This window comes from Prunus dulcis, chromosome 8 (genome assembly GCF_902201215.1).
Source record: "Prunus dulcis chromosome 8, ALMONDv2, whole genome shotgun sequence".
Lineage (NCBI taxonomy): Eukaryota > Viridiplantae > Streptophyta > Magnoliopsida > Rosales > Rosaceae > Prunus > Prunus dulcis.
The window spans coordinates 2,301,930-2,322,156 of NC_047657.1; the positions used below are offsets into that span (position 1 = coordinate 2,301,930).

General features: G+C 39.3%; 3 protein-coding genes and 1 pseudogene across 3 annotated transcripts; 1 reads left to right on the plus strand and 3 right to left on the minus strand.

The window, feature by feature from the left end:
- The first annotated feature begins 454 nt into the window (after nt 1-454).
- On the plus strand, nt 455-3,189 carry LOC117637577 (serine decarboxylase-like). The gene is made up of 5 exons (XM_034372504.1): nt 455-952; nt 1,045-1,276; nt 1,384-1,577; nt 1,689-1,825; nt 2,428-3,189. Exons 1-5 carry the CDS (start codon nt 640-642, stop codon nt 2,992-2,994), a joined length of 1,443 nt encoding a protein of 480 aa, XP_034228395.1. The 5' UTR covers nt 455-639; the 3' UTR covers nt 2,995-3,189.
- A 928-nt stretch (nt 3,190-4,117) lies between these two features.
- On the minus strand, nt 4,118-6,425 carry LOC117638889 (abscisic acid 8'-hydroxylase 3-like). The gene is made up of 9 exons (XM_034374047.1): nt 6,214-6,425; nt 5,766-6,084; nt 5,517-5,669; nt 5,130-5,396; nt 4,957-5,043; nt 4,800-4,878; nt 4,599-4,705; nt 4,389-4,507; nt 4,118-4,208 (listed from the first exon to the last, which is right to left on the minus strand). The coding sequence occupies exons 1-9, from the start codon at nt 6,423-6,425 to the stop codon at nt 4,118-4,120; spliced, it is 1,434 nt and encodes a 477-aa protein (XP_034229938.1).
- A 1,179-nt stretch (nt 6,426-7,604) lies between these two features.
- On the minus strand, nt 7,605-9,180 carry LOC117636958 (annotated as a pseudogene).
- Nucleotides 9,181-18,927: 9,747 nt separating this feature from the next.
- On the minus strand, nt 18,928-19,950 carry LOC117612175 (pentatricopeptide repeat-containing protein At2g20710, mitochondrial-like). Its single transcript, XM_034340931.1, has one exon. The coding sequence runs from the start codon at nt 19,881-19,883 to the stop codon at nt 19,308-19,310; it is 576 nt and encodes a 191-aa protein (XP_034196822.1). The 5' UTR covers nt 19,884-19,950; the 3' UTR covers nt 18,928-19,307.
- Nucleotides 19,951-20,227: the final 277 nt, after the last annotated feature.

Genomic DNA, 20,227 nt, shown 5'->3' on the forward strand with positions numbered 1-20,227 from the left:
CCCTCGATGGAGATGGGAACGAGGATTCCTAATTTTTTTTATCAGTGATAGGGAGCGAGAACTGGGATAGGAATGGTATTGCCATACTCGACCCTGATTTGGCTCGTTGTCATCCCTAATTAAAAGCAGTTATTTATTCACCCGATATCCTCTTCTACCTACCATTCACGTGATATGCCACAGCACATGCATACCACATGTAACTTCCAACATTTTCCACACGCATCAATTTGTGTATCTAGTTACTAATCAAAATTAATTAAACAAACCAAAAGTGCTTATAGAGTTTTGACTGATTATTACATGCGTCGCCAAATCTGCTGATATCACAAAAAATAAAAAATCAAATTTAATTACCAACCCGAAAAAAAAAATTATATTGCCACGATTTTAATTTTCATGACAGGTTGGCATTCTCAGAGACTCACAGATCCATTTGGAAATGAGAAATGAGATTTTTTTGTTTTGGTCAAAAGAAAATGAGAGTATAAATAAAACCAAGGCTTCACCCTCTCCTTTCTCCTCACAAGACAACCCTCTCTTTTCTCGTTCTGCTGCTTCAACTCTCCCTACTTCCGATTACATTTTAATTTCTGTTTTTTTTTTTTTTGGGTTTCAACTTTCAACTTTACAAGTTTCATGGATCGCAAGAATGAGGCCGTGGCGATGGACTTGCTATTGGAGGATTTCGATCCGACGGCTGTGGTTGCAGAGCCTCTGCCTACGGTCGTAAGCAGCGACGTTAACTGCGATCTTATCGGAAAGTTGGCCGAAGATCTCAAAGGCAGCCTAGAGAAACCGATGGTGCTTGGCAGGAACGTGCATACCACGTGCCTGGCCGTGACGGAGCCCGAAGCCAACGACGATTTCACCGGCGATAAAGACGCCTACATGGCTAGCGTTCTTGCTCGCTACCGCAAGACCCTCGTCGAAAGGACCAAGCACCATTTGGGTACTTTTCATTTCTGTGATTTTTTATTGCAGTGCTTTGAAATCCAAGCAAGAATCTTGAATCTAAATTGTGGGTTTTGCTTGGAAATGCAGGTTACCCTTACAATTTGGACTTCGATTATGGTGCTTTAACGCAGTTGCAGCATTTCTCCATCAACAATTTGGGTGATCCGTTTATCGAAAGCAACTACGGAGTCCATTCGAGACAGTTCGAAGTGGGTGTTCTAGATTGGTTCGCTCGGTTGTGGGAGATTGAGAAGAGCGACTATTGGGGATACATTACCAATTGTGGTACAGAAGGAAATCTTCATGGAGTTTTAGTTGGGTACGTCAAGTGTTTGATTAATTATTCGTGTGAATTTATTCTTCATTCTTTAGCACATTAAACTAAAACAATTCGATTTGATGTACAATTCATTTGCGTTCTTGCAGGAGAGAAGTATTTCCAGATGGGATTCTGTATGCTTCTCGAGAGTCGCACTATTCGATATTTAAAGCAGCGAGAATGTATAGAATGGAATGCGTAAAGGTTGATTGTCTGATCTCTGGTGAGATTGATTGTAAGGATTTCAGAGCTAAGCTTGTTCTTAACAAGGATAAACCAGCCATCATCAATGTTAATATAGGTATGTGTAAGAGTTAAGAGAGACATTGATACAAACTGAATTCATCCATATATTATACGCACCTTGTGATTTTGTTTGGTTGGTTGATATAATGAATTGCTTGAACTGCAGGAACAACTGTCAAAGGAGCTGTTGATGACCTGGATCTTGTCATACAAACCCTTGAAGAATGTGGATTCAAGCAAGACCGGTTCTACATTCACTGCGACGGAGCATTATTTGGACTCATGATGCCTTTTGTCAAACTTGTATGTCATCTCATTTCAACTCTTGTAGTTGTGGTGGATAGGAATCTGTCTCTTATACCTTATGCCCATTTAACTCCTTTGGTTCAGACCAAAAAAATAAAAAAAATTAACTCCTTTGGTTTCAAAATTTCGTATGAAGAGTTTTCCCACTGCAATTTTGTCGTGGATGTTATTTGGTTTCTAATATTTAACCCTATACAAAAGCCTGCTCATTGGATTGTTCTGCTTTCAGCCTTTCTGGATGAGAGGGTGGATTTGGCACTAATATTTCATCTTGACAAAAATAGTTTATAATATTTCCTTGAAAGTTGGGCTAAATGAATGATACTGATATCTGTTATTGGATAGTATAGTAAATGAGCATAAACTACTATCTTTGATTGACAATATTAATTTACTTGAAGATGAATAACCTTGGAGAAGTTTGGTCCCAACTCTGTTGGTATAAGAATGGGATTAGAGTGAGCTTATATTTGTAAAAGCTATTCTGAAATAGCTGTGGTAATATTTGGTGTTGCTTCTTCATTATAATCTGCACATGTATTTTGTGTGAAGGATATCTTTTTTTTTCCCCCTTTCTGACTATATTTGGTGGTAACCAGGCACCAAAAGTTACTTTCAAGAAGCCCATTGGAAGCGTCAGTGTTTCTGGTCACAAGTTTGTAGGGTGTCCAATGCCTTGTGGTGTTCAGATAACAAGGCTGGAGCACATTAATGCCCTTTCAAGGAATGTAGAGTACCTTGCGTCAAGGGATGCCACAATCATGGGAAGCCGGAATGGCCATGCTCCTATCTTCCTATGGTACACCCTCAACAAAAAAGGTTACAAAGGGTTCCAAAAAGAAGTCCAGAAATGTCTTAGAAATGCTCACTACTTGAAGGACCGCCTTCGTGATGCTGGGATCAGTGCCATGCTGAATGAGCTAAGTAGCACAGTTGTGTTTGAGCGGCCTAAGGACGAGGAGTTTGTTCGCAGGTGGCAGTTGGCTTGCCAAGGAAATATTGCCCATGTCGTGGTGATGCCAAGCGTCAACATCGATAAATTGGATGATTTCTTGAATGAACTAGTTGAAAAACGCTCAACTTGGTACAATGATGAGAAAGTTCAGCCGCCCTGTATTGCAGCTGATGTAGGAACTGAGAATTGTGCTTGTGGGCAGCACAAGTGATTCATTTTTTCGCACTGAGCTTTTTGTATGGTAGTTTTATTTATTCCTGCAGCTTTTTGTAGGTTCTAGTTTTGTTTCAATGGGTTTTCTCCCCTGGTTCTTGTGAACTCTTGTGAAAATTCCTGTATCAGTGGACTGCTTTTATGGTGGTTCAACTATTACTTGATGCATCAGATGCAAGTTTTTGTTTTGTCATACAACTGTGCTGAAAGGCCTTAACACACTGCTCTGAAAACAGACCAATAAACTGGAACATAATTTCCAAATGCCTTTGCCATATCTCAGATTAATTTTAGCATCCTACTCAACTATAACCTAAATAGCTAATGGCCTTCAAATCAAATCTGAGGTTGAATCTCTATTGCTATTTTTCTTTTGTTTTATTTAAAGGTTGTCTGTAACAATGCCAGCAAGAGGGCGCAGTTTATTTTCACTCTAAAATTTTCTTGATGTATACCAAAAATTGAAGTATCTTGATGATTCCTAGAGACTCTAAAATCATCATTCTGCCTCACTTTGAAAGAGGCTCAGCGTTCGAGGAGACATTGCCATATAGCAGAAACTTGATAAGACATGAATCATTTGTTGCAAAAGGGTGATCCCGTTGGAAGTTGATAATAATATAATGTAATAGGACCCATGAATTAATGTTGATGCAACAAAATTAAGACTTTGTATGTGTGGTATAGACTTAGCTACAACAAAATATGTATTAGACCAGTTGGATAGTGAGGCTGTACTCTTTACACCCAAGTCGAATCTTCCTCTTTGTATATTTGATTAATTTAGTGTAATTTAAAATATTAAAAAAAAAAGGTGATGTATTAATTGAAGACCATTCGGTCTTTATTTGTTGACAACTAGAACGAAAATGGTTGCTTTTACGGTTATAAATAGATGCAAAATGTGAGTAGAATCTAGATTCTTCTCTCAATTTTATGTAGTATTCTTGTACACTACTTGGGTAAGTTGAAACAGATCGATCTTATGCATCCATGATAGAAGTAGACAACTTGTAGCATTTGAGCAAGACATGCCCAATACCAAGAAGCAGCAAAATTACACAAAGACAAGCTAGGATTATTCTTATCAGTGCCTTGGGATTTTCTTTAACGTAAATGTCTCAAAGTGACTCAACTACAATCGGATACTTGTTTTTCGGCATCCTTACAAGAGTTGGCTGGACCGAGTCGTCTTTCTCCAGAGGGATCCACCTGTAATAGTGATTAAATCCAGAATCAGAATCAAAAGTTCCCTGAAAATTGGATTAATCATATGTTTGTTCTATACGTTTGATTACGCTGCATAGTTTCTATTTGACTTATGCTTATAGCTGTTAATTTTTTATATATAATTTTAATATTTTAAACTGAAATATGTCATTCTCATCTTACTTGTATCTGCAGACCAGGTGATGAATGAATACTGAGATTTCGAGCTTGGCCAGGTTGATTCCCGGGCACATTCGCTGTCCGCTACCAAATCCAAGAAAGCTAAATGGCTTTAGGGGTGCCTGCATGTTTTTTTAACAATTATTTAACAATACAATGGTTTCAGGAAGCTGCATATATCAACTGCAAATTGCTGATATGAAAAGCGCTTACATCAAACCTGGAGGGATCAAACTTTTGAGGATTGGGAAAGATTTCTGGGTCATGGTGAATGGAGACAACATCCAAATTAACAGACCAGCCTTTCTCTATTTTGTAACCTGTAATGTGGAAAATGAGTTAGAACCATGTAGTCACACTTGTGCAGTAAATGTTGGCTTTTGTTATCTCTTTTTTGGAGACAAAGTGTCGTACCATCAATCTCGAAATTCTGGGCAGCTTTTCTTGAATTCCAAGGTAATATAGTGGCTCTTCTAAGAGTTTCATTGATTACCTGAGATTCAACACTCTAGATATCAGTTGTCAGCTGATAAGTTATAACAGGAGCTTTAAAGATTAATGAGCTGATTACTTTGGCGGTGTAAGGCATGTTGTTAACTTCATCCCATGTTAGATTTGCTCCATTTTCTCGGTTTGATTGAATTTGTTGATGCTCATCCTGTAAGTTGGACATTTTTTATATTTTAGTCCTCTGTGGAAATCAAATATCAATGAAAACTTTGCCTTGGTGGCTAGATACATTACTCTTAGTTGTTCCAGAACAGAAGGGTTTTCTCCGAGGAATTTAATAAGCCATGTGAGAGCAGCAGTTGTAGTATCATGACCTGCAACCAACAGAGTTAATATGTTGTCCTTCAATTGTTTATCAGTGAGTTTATCTTTATCATCTTCATCCCCTGCTGCTTTGCTATGTTTCATTATCAGTGATTCTAAGAAATCTTTTTGGAAGCCTCCTCCACTTCTCCTTTTAGAAATGACTGAGTCCAACATTGCATACATCCTATCTCGAGCCTGATAAGATAGAACGAAAGTATCAGAGATAAATTCCAACAATATCCATACAACATTTGAAGAAGAAAAATGTGTGTATTCATTACTGTTCCAAACTGATGAGCTATGAAGAAGTGATACCTGAATACCAAGATGGAAAGCTGTTCCCGGGATTTTAAATGGCAAGGATGCAAAGGAGGAAGAGATGAGTTTAAAATTGGATCTAAACTTCTCCTGCTCTTCACCAGCAGGCTCCAAGCTCATTATCATGTTGCCGATAACTTTGAGAGTGAACTGCAAAAACATTAGAATATTAAGTTGTTTCCCTGGAAACAGTGTTACAGTGAAGATTAAGAAATGTTCTACTTGACTTGGTAACCAATACTAAACTGTAGAAGCTTCTTCAAGAACCAAAACTGTTCGTCCGGGCCACTGTTCTAATGTCTCAATTGCAAGAGTATTGATAAACTTAAAATATTTTTTAAGGCCATCAACTGATAGGGGCTCTGCAATCAACCGTCTAAGCCGCTTGTGTTCTTCTCCGGTGGTTTGGAGCAAGCTGGTAGGCCCTAGCACCTGCTGCCCTGTGTAGAAGAGGTTTAAGCTCACCATCCCATCTTTTCCTGCTAACAACATCTTGCTTGCTTCCCTCCCAGTCATGAACACAGTGAATCTCCCCAACACACTAGTCTTGAACACTTTCCCATACCTACAAAATAAATTACTAAGCTCAATATTGAAAGATCACAATAGATATCTTTTGGAAAATTTGGAAATTCATTTTTTAATGCAAAAGTCAAAAGCAGATGCGGGGGCAGATTTTGATTTAACTGATTACCTCTGCTGCCTCTTGTTCACGAAGCTGTAAATACCAGATGGACTTGAAAACTCTGATATAAATGAGAAGCTTTCTCCCACAATTGGCCAACCCAAGCTACCTGGGATGTCCACCAAGCTCTTTGGTGATGAAGTCCAAGAGTGCAGCACAAAGAAAGCTGACAAGACAAAAATTAATACCAGTGCCAAGATGACTAAGATGAACAGCTCCATTGCAAGTTGGCTAACCAAAAATTATCAAACGATCATATGAGTCTTTTGACTTTAAAATATAATAAAAGGCACACTTGAAATAATTCTGGAAGTAACTAAACATGACTGCCATTACTTGTACTAAAACCATCATCTCATGCGACGGCTTTGTAATTAACGTTAGCGCTTAATCAATCATTAAGTCATTACATGCGTGAAAGCTTATGTATGTTCTTGTTTGACATTTTTCCTCTGCTGGCATTTCTAGGAGCCCTCTGTTTTTGTTATGCGTTTCTATTATTAGGCTGATTTCTTTAATCTGCTTTGGTGCTAATAAACCAATTTCCTATAGTAGTCACTTGTCAGTGGATGCTTAACCGCACTAGTCTTCAATTGTGGCAGATAGTGACAATTTCATTGCCGGCGGCTTGCTTGTCTTACAAAATCTCCATATTTTATTAAGAAAAGTATTAGATATTGCCGCTTGTATTTTGCCAAGCAAAAATACAAACAATATTAGTTCAAACCAAGTGGATTAACAAAAACAGAGTAAATAACAACTGGGGATACTGATCACAATGTGCCATGATAGATTCCCATTGGGCGGCTTGCTTATCTAGATTCTTTGTGCTTTCCCCCTTTTTTTTGTCTTTTGAGAATTTTTTTTTTCTGGTCTGATGTCTTTTGAGATTAGGGTTGAGATGCTTCAATCAAAGCAACAAGAAGCACTTGTTAATTGTTGCAAATAAGACAGATATTATAGTGGAACATTACCATCTGAGAGAGTTCATAGGCATGTCAGATACATAGTTACTGACAACACCACAATGTTTCAAACAATGGCTTTGCCGCTTGTATAGCATCTTTCCCCAAAACCAAATCACATGTAAATGCTTGATTGACAAAATTTAGATTAAGCTGGAAGCCCTCTGTTTCCATTTTTCTAACCATGTATTTACTGAAGCATAACTAGTAGCTACCAAATCATCTGAAGCTCTTAGATAGAACAAAATACCTTTCGCACATTTACATAGCTTTTGAGCTGCTACCAGCCTACCCACATTGTTAAGCTCCACTTTTACACGTGTCCCTCCCTTCATCCTGAACTTTATTAATCCCTACCATATGATTTCCCCTTTCACCTTATCAAGGACTTCAAACCTGGGGTTGGCCACCATCAACATAATTTTCGAACTTATCTCACGAACCTGTAGGTAAATTACCCTTTTTTCTCAATAATCTCAAAATCTCATGTGCTGATTTCTCATCTCCCTTCTCTGTCAAGTACTTACAACATGCATACAAGGTCGAATGGTTAAACTTCCGTCCTGGTCGACTTGACATTTTTGCTGCGTTTTTCATTGCTTCCACTGCCTCTCCCATGTGACCATTCATATGATATTCCGTCGCCAAAACAAGAAATGTGCTTGCGTTCCCCCTCCCCTCTCCATAAGCTTCTCTACATATGATTTGGCCTTCTCAGACAGACATTGCCTGCAGTAAGCAGTGACCAGCAAGTTGGGTATTCTAATGTCATAGAATTTGACTCCAGATTCCCATTCCTGCACAATCTTCTCAGCACCGTCAATGTCACCCACCTTCATTAACGAACTCACCATACATCGATACCTATTATTGTAGAATCCTACAGTGTTTTTGTGCAAATCCCAAATCCCAAATCCCATAAACCTCATCTTTATTACCAATAACAGCATATGAAGTCATCAGGCGTTCAAAACCAATTTTCCTTTTGTTATTGTCAATCAGTTGCTCCGATCTCCTCAGAAATGTCGATGTCCTCTCCAACAGTCCAGCCTTCAAGCATGCTTTCGCTGCAACAAAATAACCACGCCAGTCCATGGTGACTAGAGGATCAGCTTCCATCTTCACCAAAAGCTTTTCCATTTGGTCGAAGTCACCAGTGGCTGCATACGATAATATCCTAAGTTTCAATGTCTGAATGTCATAACCAATGTTTTTTCCTTCCATCTCTTCGACTAGAATGTGTAGTTTTTCATATTCACCCGTTCGAAAATAGAGGGATACCATTGCATTATAATCCGAAAATCCTTTCGCAAAACCCAACTCTTTCATCTTTCCGAAAGTAATGTCAGCCTTCTCCACAGATTTACGACGTGTATAGCAGTATAAGAGAGAACCATACACTACTCTAAATTTGGTATTTAGCTTGCTGGTTTTAGTGACTGATTTACAGAACAAAATAAAACCTTTTGTAAGCAACGTATGCAGAGGAGAGAAAAACTCAAGAGAATGAGAATGTTTCAGTCTATTTTTTCATATGTTACATCAGAGCCAAAAACACACTATATGCATGACACAAGCTGCCAAAAAAACAGATCCTAAAAACTAGGACACAAGGACTCATCTCCAGCCATTCAAGGTCATTGGAGGCTATGATTCTTACACCTAGGCTAGAAATCGTTACAGCAGAAAGGACTAAGACAGCTAAGAATGACAGCTGTAGAGTTTCTCAAAATAGTAAGAAAACTAGCCGTTGGACATATCCTATAACAGCTATTACTATAAGAGGAAAGTTCTTCAGCTCCTTCGATTCTTCATCCTCTTCACTGTCAATCTGCAGGATTAACATATGCAGCTTGATTCAAGACTAGTATGCAGCTTAACTCTCAACAGCCTCTCCTAAGCTACTTACTGGTTTAACTCCAAGCTTCAACCTCAAATAATTGAATCGATCTTTGGGCAGAGCTTTTGTAAAAATATCTGCCAACTGTTCTTCACTTATGCAGAATCTCATGTCAATCACCCCTTCTTGTAAAGCTTCCCTTATGAAATGATACCTTCGGTTTATGTGCCTTGTTTTCTAATGGAAAACAGGGTTTTTGACCATTGATATTGCTGACATGTTGTCACAAAACAATGGTGTTGCATCAGGTTGCATTTCACCAAAATCATCCAACACAAACCTTAGCCAGATAGCTTGAGCAGTTGCCTCAGCTGCTGAGACGTATTCTGCTTCTGCAGTTGACAATGCAACTGTGTTTTGCTTGACTGAAGCCCATGAAAAAGCTCCACTACCAAAACTGAATGCATATCCAGATGTGCTTCTACTGTCATCTTCACTGCCAGCCCAATCAGAGTCACAAAAACCAATCAGAACAACATTCATGTCCCTTGTAAATTCAATGCCATAGCTGAGAGTGCCTTGAATGTATCTGAGAACCCTTTTTGCAATTCCCATGTGCTTCTTTGTGGGGCTATGCATGAATCTTGATAGCAAACTGGCTGCAAACATTATATCAGGCCTGGTTGCAGTCAGATACAACAGGCTGCCAACAATTTTTCTAAACAAACCTTCATCAGCCAACTGACTTCCATCAACTTTCTTTAGTTTCTCACCAGTGGGTAGAGGAATTGTTACTGACTTACAATCCTCGAGACCAAACTTCACAAGCAAGGACTTTGCATACTTGCTTTGATGAATAAACACCCCATTTTCTGTTTGTAGAACTCCCATTCCCAAGAAATGATGTAGGAGTCCTAAATCAGTCATTTCATACTTCTGCATCATGTCCCTTTTAAACTCACTGAGCAAAGCATTACTGTTTCCAGTATAAACTATATCATCAACATATATAGAGACAATGATCAGTTTTCCTTCTTCATCAGTTCTGGTATATAAGGTGGCCTCACTGGTGCTTCTTTTGAAATTGCAGCTAGTTAGATAGGTGTCAATTTCACTGTACCAAGCTCTGGGAGCCTGCTTCAAACCATAGAGAGCCTTCTTCAATTTATAGACCTTATGACTTGCTGTTTTCACTTCAAACCCCTCTGGTTGCTCAGTATAAACCTCCTCCTCAAGTACTCCATTCAAGAAGGCTGACTTAACATCTAATTGGAACAACTTCCAACCCTTTTGTGCTGCAAGTGCAATCAAAGTTCTAATTGTATCTAACCTTGCCACCGGGGCAAAGGTTTCATTGTAATCAATACCAGGTTTCTGAGCATACCCTTTAGCTACAAGCCTAGCCTTGTGTTTTTGAACTGTTCCATCAAGATTCAGCTTGGTTTTGAACACCCATTTGACTCCTATGACTGGTTTATCTGTAGGCCTTTCCACTAGCTCCCAAGTTCCATTCTTTTCAATAGTTTCAATCTCAGCATCCATTGCTTCCTTCCATGCTTTGTCTTCAACAGCTTCATAATAAGTTTCAGGTTCAATAATGGTCATGTGACATCTTGCATAAATGTCCTCCAAACTTTTCAGCTTTACTGGTGTATTGCTTGGAGTTGACCCTTGACTGGTACCACTGCCATTGCTTTCAGAGACATGTTCATCATCTGAGATTAATTGATTCAGATTTGGTGAAGCAATGCTGTGAGTTTCATGAGAGGTTTCTTCTGTTTCAGTTATCTCAGAACTTCCATTTTCAAAGATGGGAGGCACATGGACAGTTTCATCTTGCTTGCTTTCCCAATTCCAGGATTTGTTCTCATCAAAAACAACACTTCTAGAGAGTATGATCTTCTCAGTTTGAAGATTATAGATCCTGTAACCCTTCTCACAGCTGCCATAACCCATAAAAATTCCTTTGCTTGCTTTGTCATCAAACTTCTGTCTAAGATTTGATGGAATGTGACTGTAACAGATACTTCCAAACACTCTCAGGTGTTTTACACCTGGTTTTCTTCCTGTGAAAGCTTCAAATGGAGTTTTGTCTGTAACTGAAGTGGTATAGCACCTGTTTTGCAGATACACAGCAGTACCAACTGCTTCAGCCCAGAACTTTACAGGAATTTTCTTCTCAGTCATCATTGATCTTGCCATTTCACAAATGGTTCTGTTTCTTCTTTCAGCAATCCCATTTTGCTGAGGTGAGTAGGCAATAGTCAATTGCCTCTCCATGCCAAGATCACTGCAATACTCAAGGAATTCATGTGAAGTGTATTCTCCACCTCTGTCACTTCTTAGTTTCTTTAAATTGAATCCACTTTGTAGCTCAACAAAAGCTTTGAACTTTTTGAACACACTTATCACACTTGACTTGTTTATGAGAAAATATACCCAACACATTCTTGAATAGTCATCAATGAATGTGATGAAGTATTTATTTCCTCCAATGGACTCATTTTGCATTGGACCACATACATCCGTGTGTATCAACTCAAGCGGATTCTTAGCTCTCCAAGGCTTCTCATTCTCAAATGGTTCTCTGTGGCTTTTACCATACACACAGCCTTCACATACTCCTTCTTTTTCTGAGAAATCAGGTAAGCCTAACACCATTTGTGTTTGCTGCATTTTTTTCATGCTTGAAAAATTCAAATGCCCCAATCTTCTATGCCAAATCCATGGATCTTCTTGTACTGCTGCTTTCATTCCCATTGAGCAGATAGATTCCATAGACAATGGAAAGCATCTATTTCCAGCCATTGCTACTTTGGCAACAACATTGTCAAGGATGTTGTCATCACATATTAATGCATAGTTTCCTCCAAATAGAATGTAGTACCCATGCTCCATCATTTGTCCTATACTTAACAAATTCTCATCTAGACCAGGGACTAACAGCACCTCATTTATATATCTTCTCCCTTTTCTTGTCTCAACTACAAGTGTCCCTTTTCCTGTGGCTTGAACCAGATCACCAGTGCCCATTTTCACTTTGCAGGTCACTGATTTATCAAGATTGATCAACAAGGACTCTTGAGAGGTCATGTGGTTGCTGCAAGCACTGTCAACAAACCACACAGACTTGCTTGATGCAATTGAACTTGCATGACAAGCATAGAACATTGTTCCTGTGGTTACCTCTTCCTCCTTTGCACAGTTTGCAACTTGTTTGCCATTGTCACAGTCCTTAGTTAAATGACCAAACCTATTGCATTTTCCACATCTAGGTTTGCCTTTGTGCCTGCACACTCCAAAATGAAACTTCTGACAGACTTGGCACTGTGGTTTCACACCTCCTTGACTGCTACTTCCTTGCTTGTTTTGTGAATTGAAACTGTTGTTCCAATTCCCTCCAGAGCCATTATTCCAATTTGAGCCATTATTGTTGTTAAAGTTTCCACCTTGAGACCAATTTGAACCCTTTTTGTTCTGTCCTTGCCATTTTTGATTTTGCTTTCCCTGAGAACTTTTGTTAGCTCCAGAAGCTTGATTATTTCCAACTCTAAGACTGCTAAAAGCTTTCTCAGTTCCTGCCAATTTATCCCTTTCATCATGTAGATCCTCTCTCTTATCATAGACTTTGACAGATGCAAGAATTTCTTCAACTCTAATAGTGTCAAGGTCTCTGGTTTCTTCAATGATTGACACTATGGACTTGTACCTCCTACTTAGACTCATCAACAATTTTTGAACAATCCTTTTCTCTGTTACATCTTCTCCTAGAGATTTCAGGTTGTTTACAGTTTCAAAAAATCGAGCCAAGTAGTCATCCAGAGATTCAACATCATTCATTCTCAAATATTCAAAATCAGCTCTAATAGCTTGTAATTTCACAGCTCTTACCTTTTTATCTCCTCTGAACTCACTTCTTAGAATTTCCCAAGCACCTTTTGCAGTCTTCTCATTTCTGATGCGTGGAAAGAGTTCATCTGTTAGTGCTCCTTGAATAAGACTCAAAGCCTTGGCATTTTTGATCTTATCTTCTCTGGAGATAGTAGGTGCTTCCACTGGAATTTGCTCAGCCTCACTCTCTTCATCTCCAATGCCTTCAGAGCCTGCTTCCTGCTCAATAATCGGCTGTGGTTGTATTCCAATCTCCACTGCATCCCATAGATCATATGCTATGAGGATAGTCTCCATTTTTACTGACCAAAAATCATAGTTTGAACCATTGAACTGTGGAGTTCGTAAATCTCCACCTGCATAACCTGATCCCACCATTTTGATGTGAGTCTCAGTGAACCACACAATAAAATAGCAACCTTTATCCCTTATAGAGATTTTAGGAAAACCCCATTTCTCACAGCTCACGCCCCTTCTCTGAAATCAGACCAGGAGCTCTGATACCATGTTAGAATTTGGTATTTAGCTTGCTGGTTTTGGTGACTGATTTACATAACAAAATAAAACCTTTTGTAAGTAACATATGCAGAAGAGAGAAAAACTCAGAGAGAATGAGAATATTTCAGTATATTTTTTCATCTGTTGCATCAGAGCCAAAAACACATTATATGCATGACACAAGCTGCCAAAAAAACATATCCTAAAAACTAGGACACAAGGACTCATCTCCAGCCATTCAAGGTCATTGGAGGCTATGATTCTTACACCTAGGCTAGAAATCGTTACAGCAGAAAGGACTAAGACAGCTAAGAATGATAGCTATAGAGTTTCTCAAAATAGTAAGAAAACTAGCCGTTGGACATATCCTATAACAGCTATTACTATAAGAGGAAAGTTCTTCAGCTCCTTCGATTCTTCATCCTCTTCACTGTCAATCTGCAGGATTAACATCTGTAGCTTGATTCAAGAATAGTATGCAGCTTAACTCTCAACAGATGCTATCGAAATAACTCTTAGCTTGTTGCAGACCACGGACTTTGGAGATCAAATCTAGCCGAACAGCAATATCTCCGGGAGACAGATCGTGCTTCATCACATCACTCATCCATTCTGAAACCTCAAGTGCTTGGTTATGTTGACGGGAATTACGGAGCTGCTTGATGAAATCTTTGATCTCTGATTGCCCCAGAGGAAATTTGACATTACCAGAATGAGAAATGGGAAGGGAGGCACCGTTACTAATGAGAACCTAATCAGAAGTGGTGGAGACATTTGTGAGGGTGCTTGCATCATTAGGCATGTGATTGGTGGCACCGGAGTCTAAGTACCAATTAGGATCAGAGGATGTGCATGCCAGCAAAAGGAGGCGAGAAGGCAGCATCAAGGGTAGACATGGGGCACGAGTAGCAATATGGCCAAATTGTTGGCAAGACCAACATTGAAAAGGACGCGAGGTTGGAGGAGGCCCCAAGACACTAGAGTTGGGTTGGGAGAGACGGTATGGTCGGTGAGGGGATTGACTGGAGCCTGGAAAAGAGGCACGAGTGGACTCACCAGAGGAGGGACTGAAGTGAGGAGACTGGGAACTATGGCGGGTGCCACGGGGGCCACGTGGGTGGCTGGAACGGTGAGACTGGGGTTGAGTAGTGTAAAATGCTTGCGGCGTTGGCTAAGGAGCATAAGAGCGGTGAGAGATTGTTGGCCTTCAAAAGCTAGGAGACGAGCACGGAGATCAGTAAAATTGGGTAATGGGGGGGAATTGCATGATAGCGGTGATGAGCATGGCGTAGTCGAGGCCCAGGCGACGAATCACATAGCTGACCAAATCATCAGAGGAAACCGGGGCACGTATGGCTGCCAATTGATCAGATAAGCTCTTGGCAAGAGCAAGATATTCAGACATTGGCTTAGTCCCTTTGGTGATGGAGAGAAGTTGAAATTTGAGATGGGTGGCATTAGCAAGAGATTGTTGAGAAAAGTTTTGACGAAGACAGTCCCAAACTGCCTGTGAAGTGGTGAGACCAACAACTTGAGCAAGGACCGGCTCGGTGAGAGTGGAATGAAGAATACTGATAAGAGATTGATGGGTTTGATACCTGGTAAGATATTCCGAGTTGGGAACGGGGACCGCGGGTTCCAGAGCAGCATCAACAGCTTTGTCTTTGGTGGGGGTGAGAACAGCAGAGGGCATGGGTGAGAACCATTAATGAATCGCCAAAATTTTTGGCCAATAAGATAAGGTTGGACTTGACTTTCCCAGAGAAGGTAATTGGTTTCCGAGAGTTTGGTGGAGATAAGTGTAGAGAAATTGGGGAAGGGGAGAACACCAGCGAAGGAGGAGGAGGAAGAGGAGGAGGAGGAGGCGGAGGAGGCCATTGAACGAAAGGGAAGCAGAAATTTTTTAAAGAAAAATGAAGGCTCTCTAGATACCATGTAGAAACATATTCTTTTCATGTTTCAAATAAGCACTGTTACATGGGTTTTATACATGTCTGTTAGTGGTGTAGGATGGGCGTGTTTGTTACATCGTGCAAGCTTGGAATGGCTTGGCTAAAGTTTTATTGTTCCACCCTATTCTAATTTTAAATGGAATTAACTAATATTGGACCCACCAAAAACACATCCTTAGGTGTTCTTAGCTAAACCCGTCTGGAGAGGAGGGATTAACAGTCCCGACGACCCAAGCAACTAGCAACCACACCTAATCGCCCCACAACCAACGACCAACCAAGCAGCAGCCACAACCACCATCCCCAACCACCAGATACGACCACCCGCCACGACCACCAGCCACGACCACTAGCCATAGCCACCAGCCACGACCACTAGCCATAGCCACCAGCCACAACCACCCAAGAAGGAGATGACATAATAGAAGAGGAAGAGGAGAGAACATAAAATTTTCTAAAAACAAAACAGAGAAGAGGAGAGAAAATGGAGAAGAAGAGATGAGAGAAATTTTTCGAAAAAATAGAGGAGAAGAAAGAAAATGGAGGAGAAGAGGAAAGAAAATGGAGAAGAAGAGGAGAGAAAATTTTAGAAAAAAACAGAGAAGATGGGAGAAATTTTTTGAAAAGAAAAGAGAAGTAGACAAAATAAGAGGAGAGAAAATGGAGAAGAAGAAGATAAAAGAGATGTAGAGGGGAAGAAGAAGAAAGAGATGCAGAGAGGTTACGAGATGCAGAGAGGAAGAAAGAGATGCAGAGAGAAGAAAAGTCAAAAATATATTTAAAAATCTTACTTTTCAAACCAAAAAAAAAAGAAAGTCATAGTCCAATCAAACATACACCAAACGTTGTACCAGTGTTATCCAGCTTATGCCAGGGCAAGCCAATCCAAGACAGTATCAATACTTAAGCCAGTCCATGACAGTCCCCCATACCAAACAACCACAAAACGTTTACAGCATAATCGTAATAGATAATTATGCAATTATAGGCATTAACAACTATAACGGAAAACTGCACTGATTGGCCACTTACTTCAAGAACGTTGGGGCTGCCTAACACTCTCCCTTCTTTGACCCACTGATCGAGCATCGGCACAACGGAAACACCAAGATTTCGATTTCCAACCGACAAAATCCTACGGTACAGGGACTGAAATGGGGGTGAGGAAGAGATGGTGGAGGAGGGCAGGGCCTCTGTTGAGTACAATAGTGCGCCTAAAATCCTAGAAATGGCATGGCCGCACCATGGATTTGAGGCAGAAGCTTCATCATCAAACCTCAAACCCTAATTGATTGAACACACAATTGGGGAGAAATTTTGACCGTTGTGTGAGTGTTAATGCATTAAGAACTCTTTACTGATGAACTTTGAAAGTGATAGAATTGTACTGTATTATTGAATAGAAACAGTGGTTATTATATAAACCAAAAAGCAACTCATTGTAACAAACCTAAACGTGGTAAAATAAGGTGTATTCAATTAGGAATGTATACGATTTTAAAAGATATTTTTTATAAAAAAAAAGTGACTAAGGGGGTGTATTCTTTTTAAACGTTCTAGAATCCTAATTGAATATACCCAGTCAATTAACAAAAGAATCCATCAACAATCGGAATTATTAAGCAAGATAACAACAACATGCTTATCTTATCCCAGAAAATAGAACAACTTAAACAAAACGGCTAGTTTGTTGAACAATGAGAATACAAACTTTGAGTTACAATTTGAATCAAAAAGACTATAACGCCCCCTACTTCCCCTCTTCCATTCCCGTGACCAATTTGGGATCGTCTATAACCTTTGAAATAAAACTGCCGTTTTATCCCTGAATTATAATGCGTTTTAAACTTGGTCTTTCATATTGGAGGACAAAATAATCGACAGTATTAAGTTTGAAATGTGTTACATAATTCAAGGGGTAAAACGGCTAAAAATTCTTAAAATAATCAAGTTCAGCCTTTTGGTAAACGGTTTTTGTCAACTGGGCAAGCCGTTTAGTGTCTACAAGTTGTAAGCATAATCAGCTGTGTAGTCTTTTTATACCAGAAACTCTTACGTATCGGAAGAGATTTTGCTTTTTGTATTCTGCTTTAGAAAGGCATTTTGTTGTGCGTACTTTTTTTTTATGAGACTTTTGTTGTGCATGCTTCAATATTCTCTTCTTGGAGCAAAAAAAATTTTCCACATTTGCAAATGATTCTCGGTTTTATTAATAAAAGTGCAAATTTTCTGACTACAATAAGGAAACCAAAATGTAAAAGCTCCAGGTAGAATGTGACTCAGTTGTTTGTAGTTCTTTTGATTACCAATCGCATGGGGATCAATCATATCCCATGTTTAGTCTGAAAAGTAATTGTGAAAAATGAAAGTAGAGTCCATATACATACACATTACAAATGCTCAAGCCTTATCGAAAAATCATACATTAGAGATGCAGGTGAAAAAAACCATTAGAATGGTACAACTAAGAGAAAAATGTTTTGCATTTACATAGAATTCATCGTAGTATTTAGTAAAGAAAGAATAAAAGCATGAAGAAAAGGAAAAGGAAAAAAAAATACATCAATGAGAACAACATTTACCCAAAAAAACTGATAACCAGCAAATAGAACATCCTTACGTGGGGCCGAAAAAAGAAAAAAATAAATTAAAGAAAGAAATACGAAGATTGAGACCCAACAATCTCATGCTCAAACAGTTGTGGAGGGAGCATTTATATTTGTACATGAATTGCTAATCTTTCCATAAAAACTTTGTTGTTTCTCTCCTTCCAAATACAAGAAACAGAGGGAAGCCAATAAGAGTTTCAAGATTGTGAAACTAAGGCACTTGTCCTTCCAAGAAGAAGCAGATGAAGAAATAAAGCTGAGAGACCATTACATAGTGGAGTTCCTACACCACACTTGAGCATCAGAATAAGGGTATTCAATGAATAAGCGATCAATGGATTCAGGACATCCATGGCAAGGCAAACACAAATTAGGAGATTTGAGGTGGATGATAGCCTTTTAAACGTGATCAATTTGTTAAGACTCGTCCACAAAATGAAACTCGTCCTTGGGATATTATATCCAGATCACAAGAACCTAGCCCTAGGAACTTTAGTATGACGGTCACGCTGGACCTCTGAAGCAGGTTTCCACAGATGATAAAACTCCTAGAAGAGTTAGAGCAATTTATGCAGTAAAATTCCATTTTCCAATTGTTCCTGAGACATGAAGGGAGGTCGAGTCCAATAAGAGCCTTCCACTTGTGAGACTACCAAAGCATGCTCACTAAGGCCAGAGGAAAATATTGTTTCATTGCTGCAGCATAAGATCAAAGGACCAAAGGAGTGCTAGTAGTCATGCCTGCATTCCCCAGATTATAAGAGGCCGAAAGAGGGAAATTATTGAACCAGACTTATAAGAGAGGCTTCCCTAAAAAAAAAAAAAAAAAAAGCAGCAGCAGCAGCTTCATATAAACAACAAGAAAAAGTACTAATCAATTGTAGCACCTAGAGAGATACCTAAGTTAAGTTTTCTGTTTCTGTTCATATTTGTACTTTATTTGTGGCCAACATCCGGATTTGTGCTTATGCAATTTAAAATGAGAGCTCCACATTACTTTTCCAGACATTACAGCGGTAGATTGTCATCGGAGAAAGTTCATAGGAAAGCTAGATACATAGTTAATTACTAACACCATAAACCATTCCCTGGTCGGTGCTTTAAGTCACTTTACTCCAAAGAAATTACATGTAAATAACAGTTAACAAGTCACATGAAGCATTAAGAAGGGAAAAAAAGGATGCAATTGTCTAGATATTCACCTTTTGGTTCGTAGCTGCCAAAAAAACCCTTCATAGATTTGTAATGTTACTTAAATATTTGGGTGCTACCCACGTTGTTGAGCTGCACTATCACATGCATCCCTCAATCCTGAACTTCATCAATCCCTTCCATACGATTTCCCGTTTCACCTAACTCCAGAACCTGGGGGTGCACAACCACCAATATAATTTCTAATTTTATCACATAAATCTGTTGTAAAATGACCCCTTTCTCTGAATAATATCAGCAATTCATGTGCTTTTTCAACATCTCCCTTCTGTTTTAAGTACTCAAAGCAAGCAGCCAAAGTGGAATTATCAAACTTCCATCCTGGTCGAGATGCCGAGCTTGCTGCCATTTTCAATGTTTCCACTGCCTCTTCCATCCGATCATTCATATGATATGTGGTAGCCAAAAGGGCCCATGTGCGACAACACTCCTTTCCACCCTCTGAAAGCTTCTTCACATATGATTTGGCCTTCTCCAAAAGACCTTTCCTGCAGTAAGCATTGATCAACAAGTTGGGTATTTGAATGTTAAAGAATTTGTTCCCAGATTCCCATTCCTCCACAATCTTCTCAGCACCATAAATGTCATCCATCTTCAACAATGAACTTAACATACACCGATAGCCGTTATTGTAGAACCCTACCACGTTCTTGTACAATTCCCAAATTCGATAAACCTCGTGTTTACTGCCAATAGCAGCATATGAAGTCATCAGGTGTTCATAACCAATTTTCCTTGTTTCACGGTTAATGAATTGCTCCGATTTCCTCAGCAATGCCGCTGTCAAAGAAATAGGCACCAACCATTCTTTGGTCCAAAAATGGGGGTGCCTAACTCATGGTCAAAAATGGGGGTACCTAACTTAGGCATTCTTTGGTCAAAATAAGAGGTGCCTAACTTAGGCAATCTTTGGTCAAAATAAGGGGTGCCTAACTTAGGCAACCTATGTTCTTTTGAAGCCTATATAAATCCCCACAACTCTCACTTGTAATGCATCCCAAAAGAATTAGAGAGAGTTTGAGAGAAAAGCTTAAGAGCAAAGCTTGTGAAAGAATT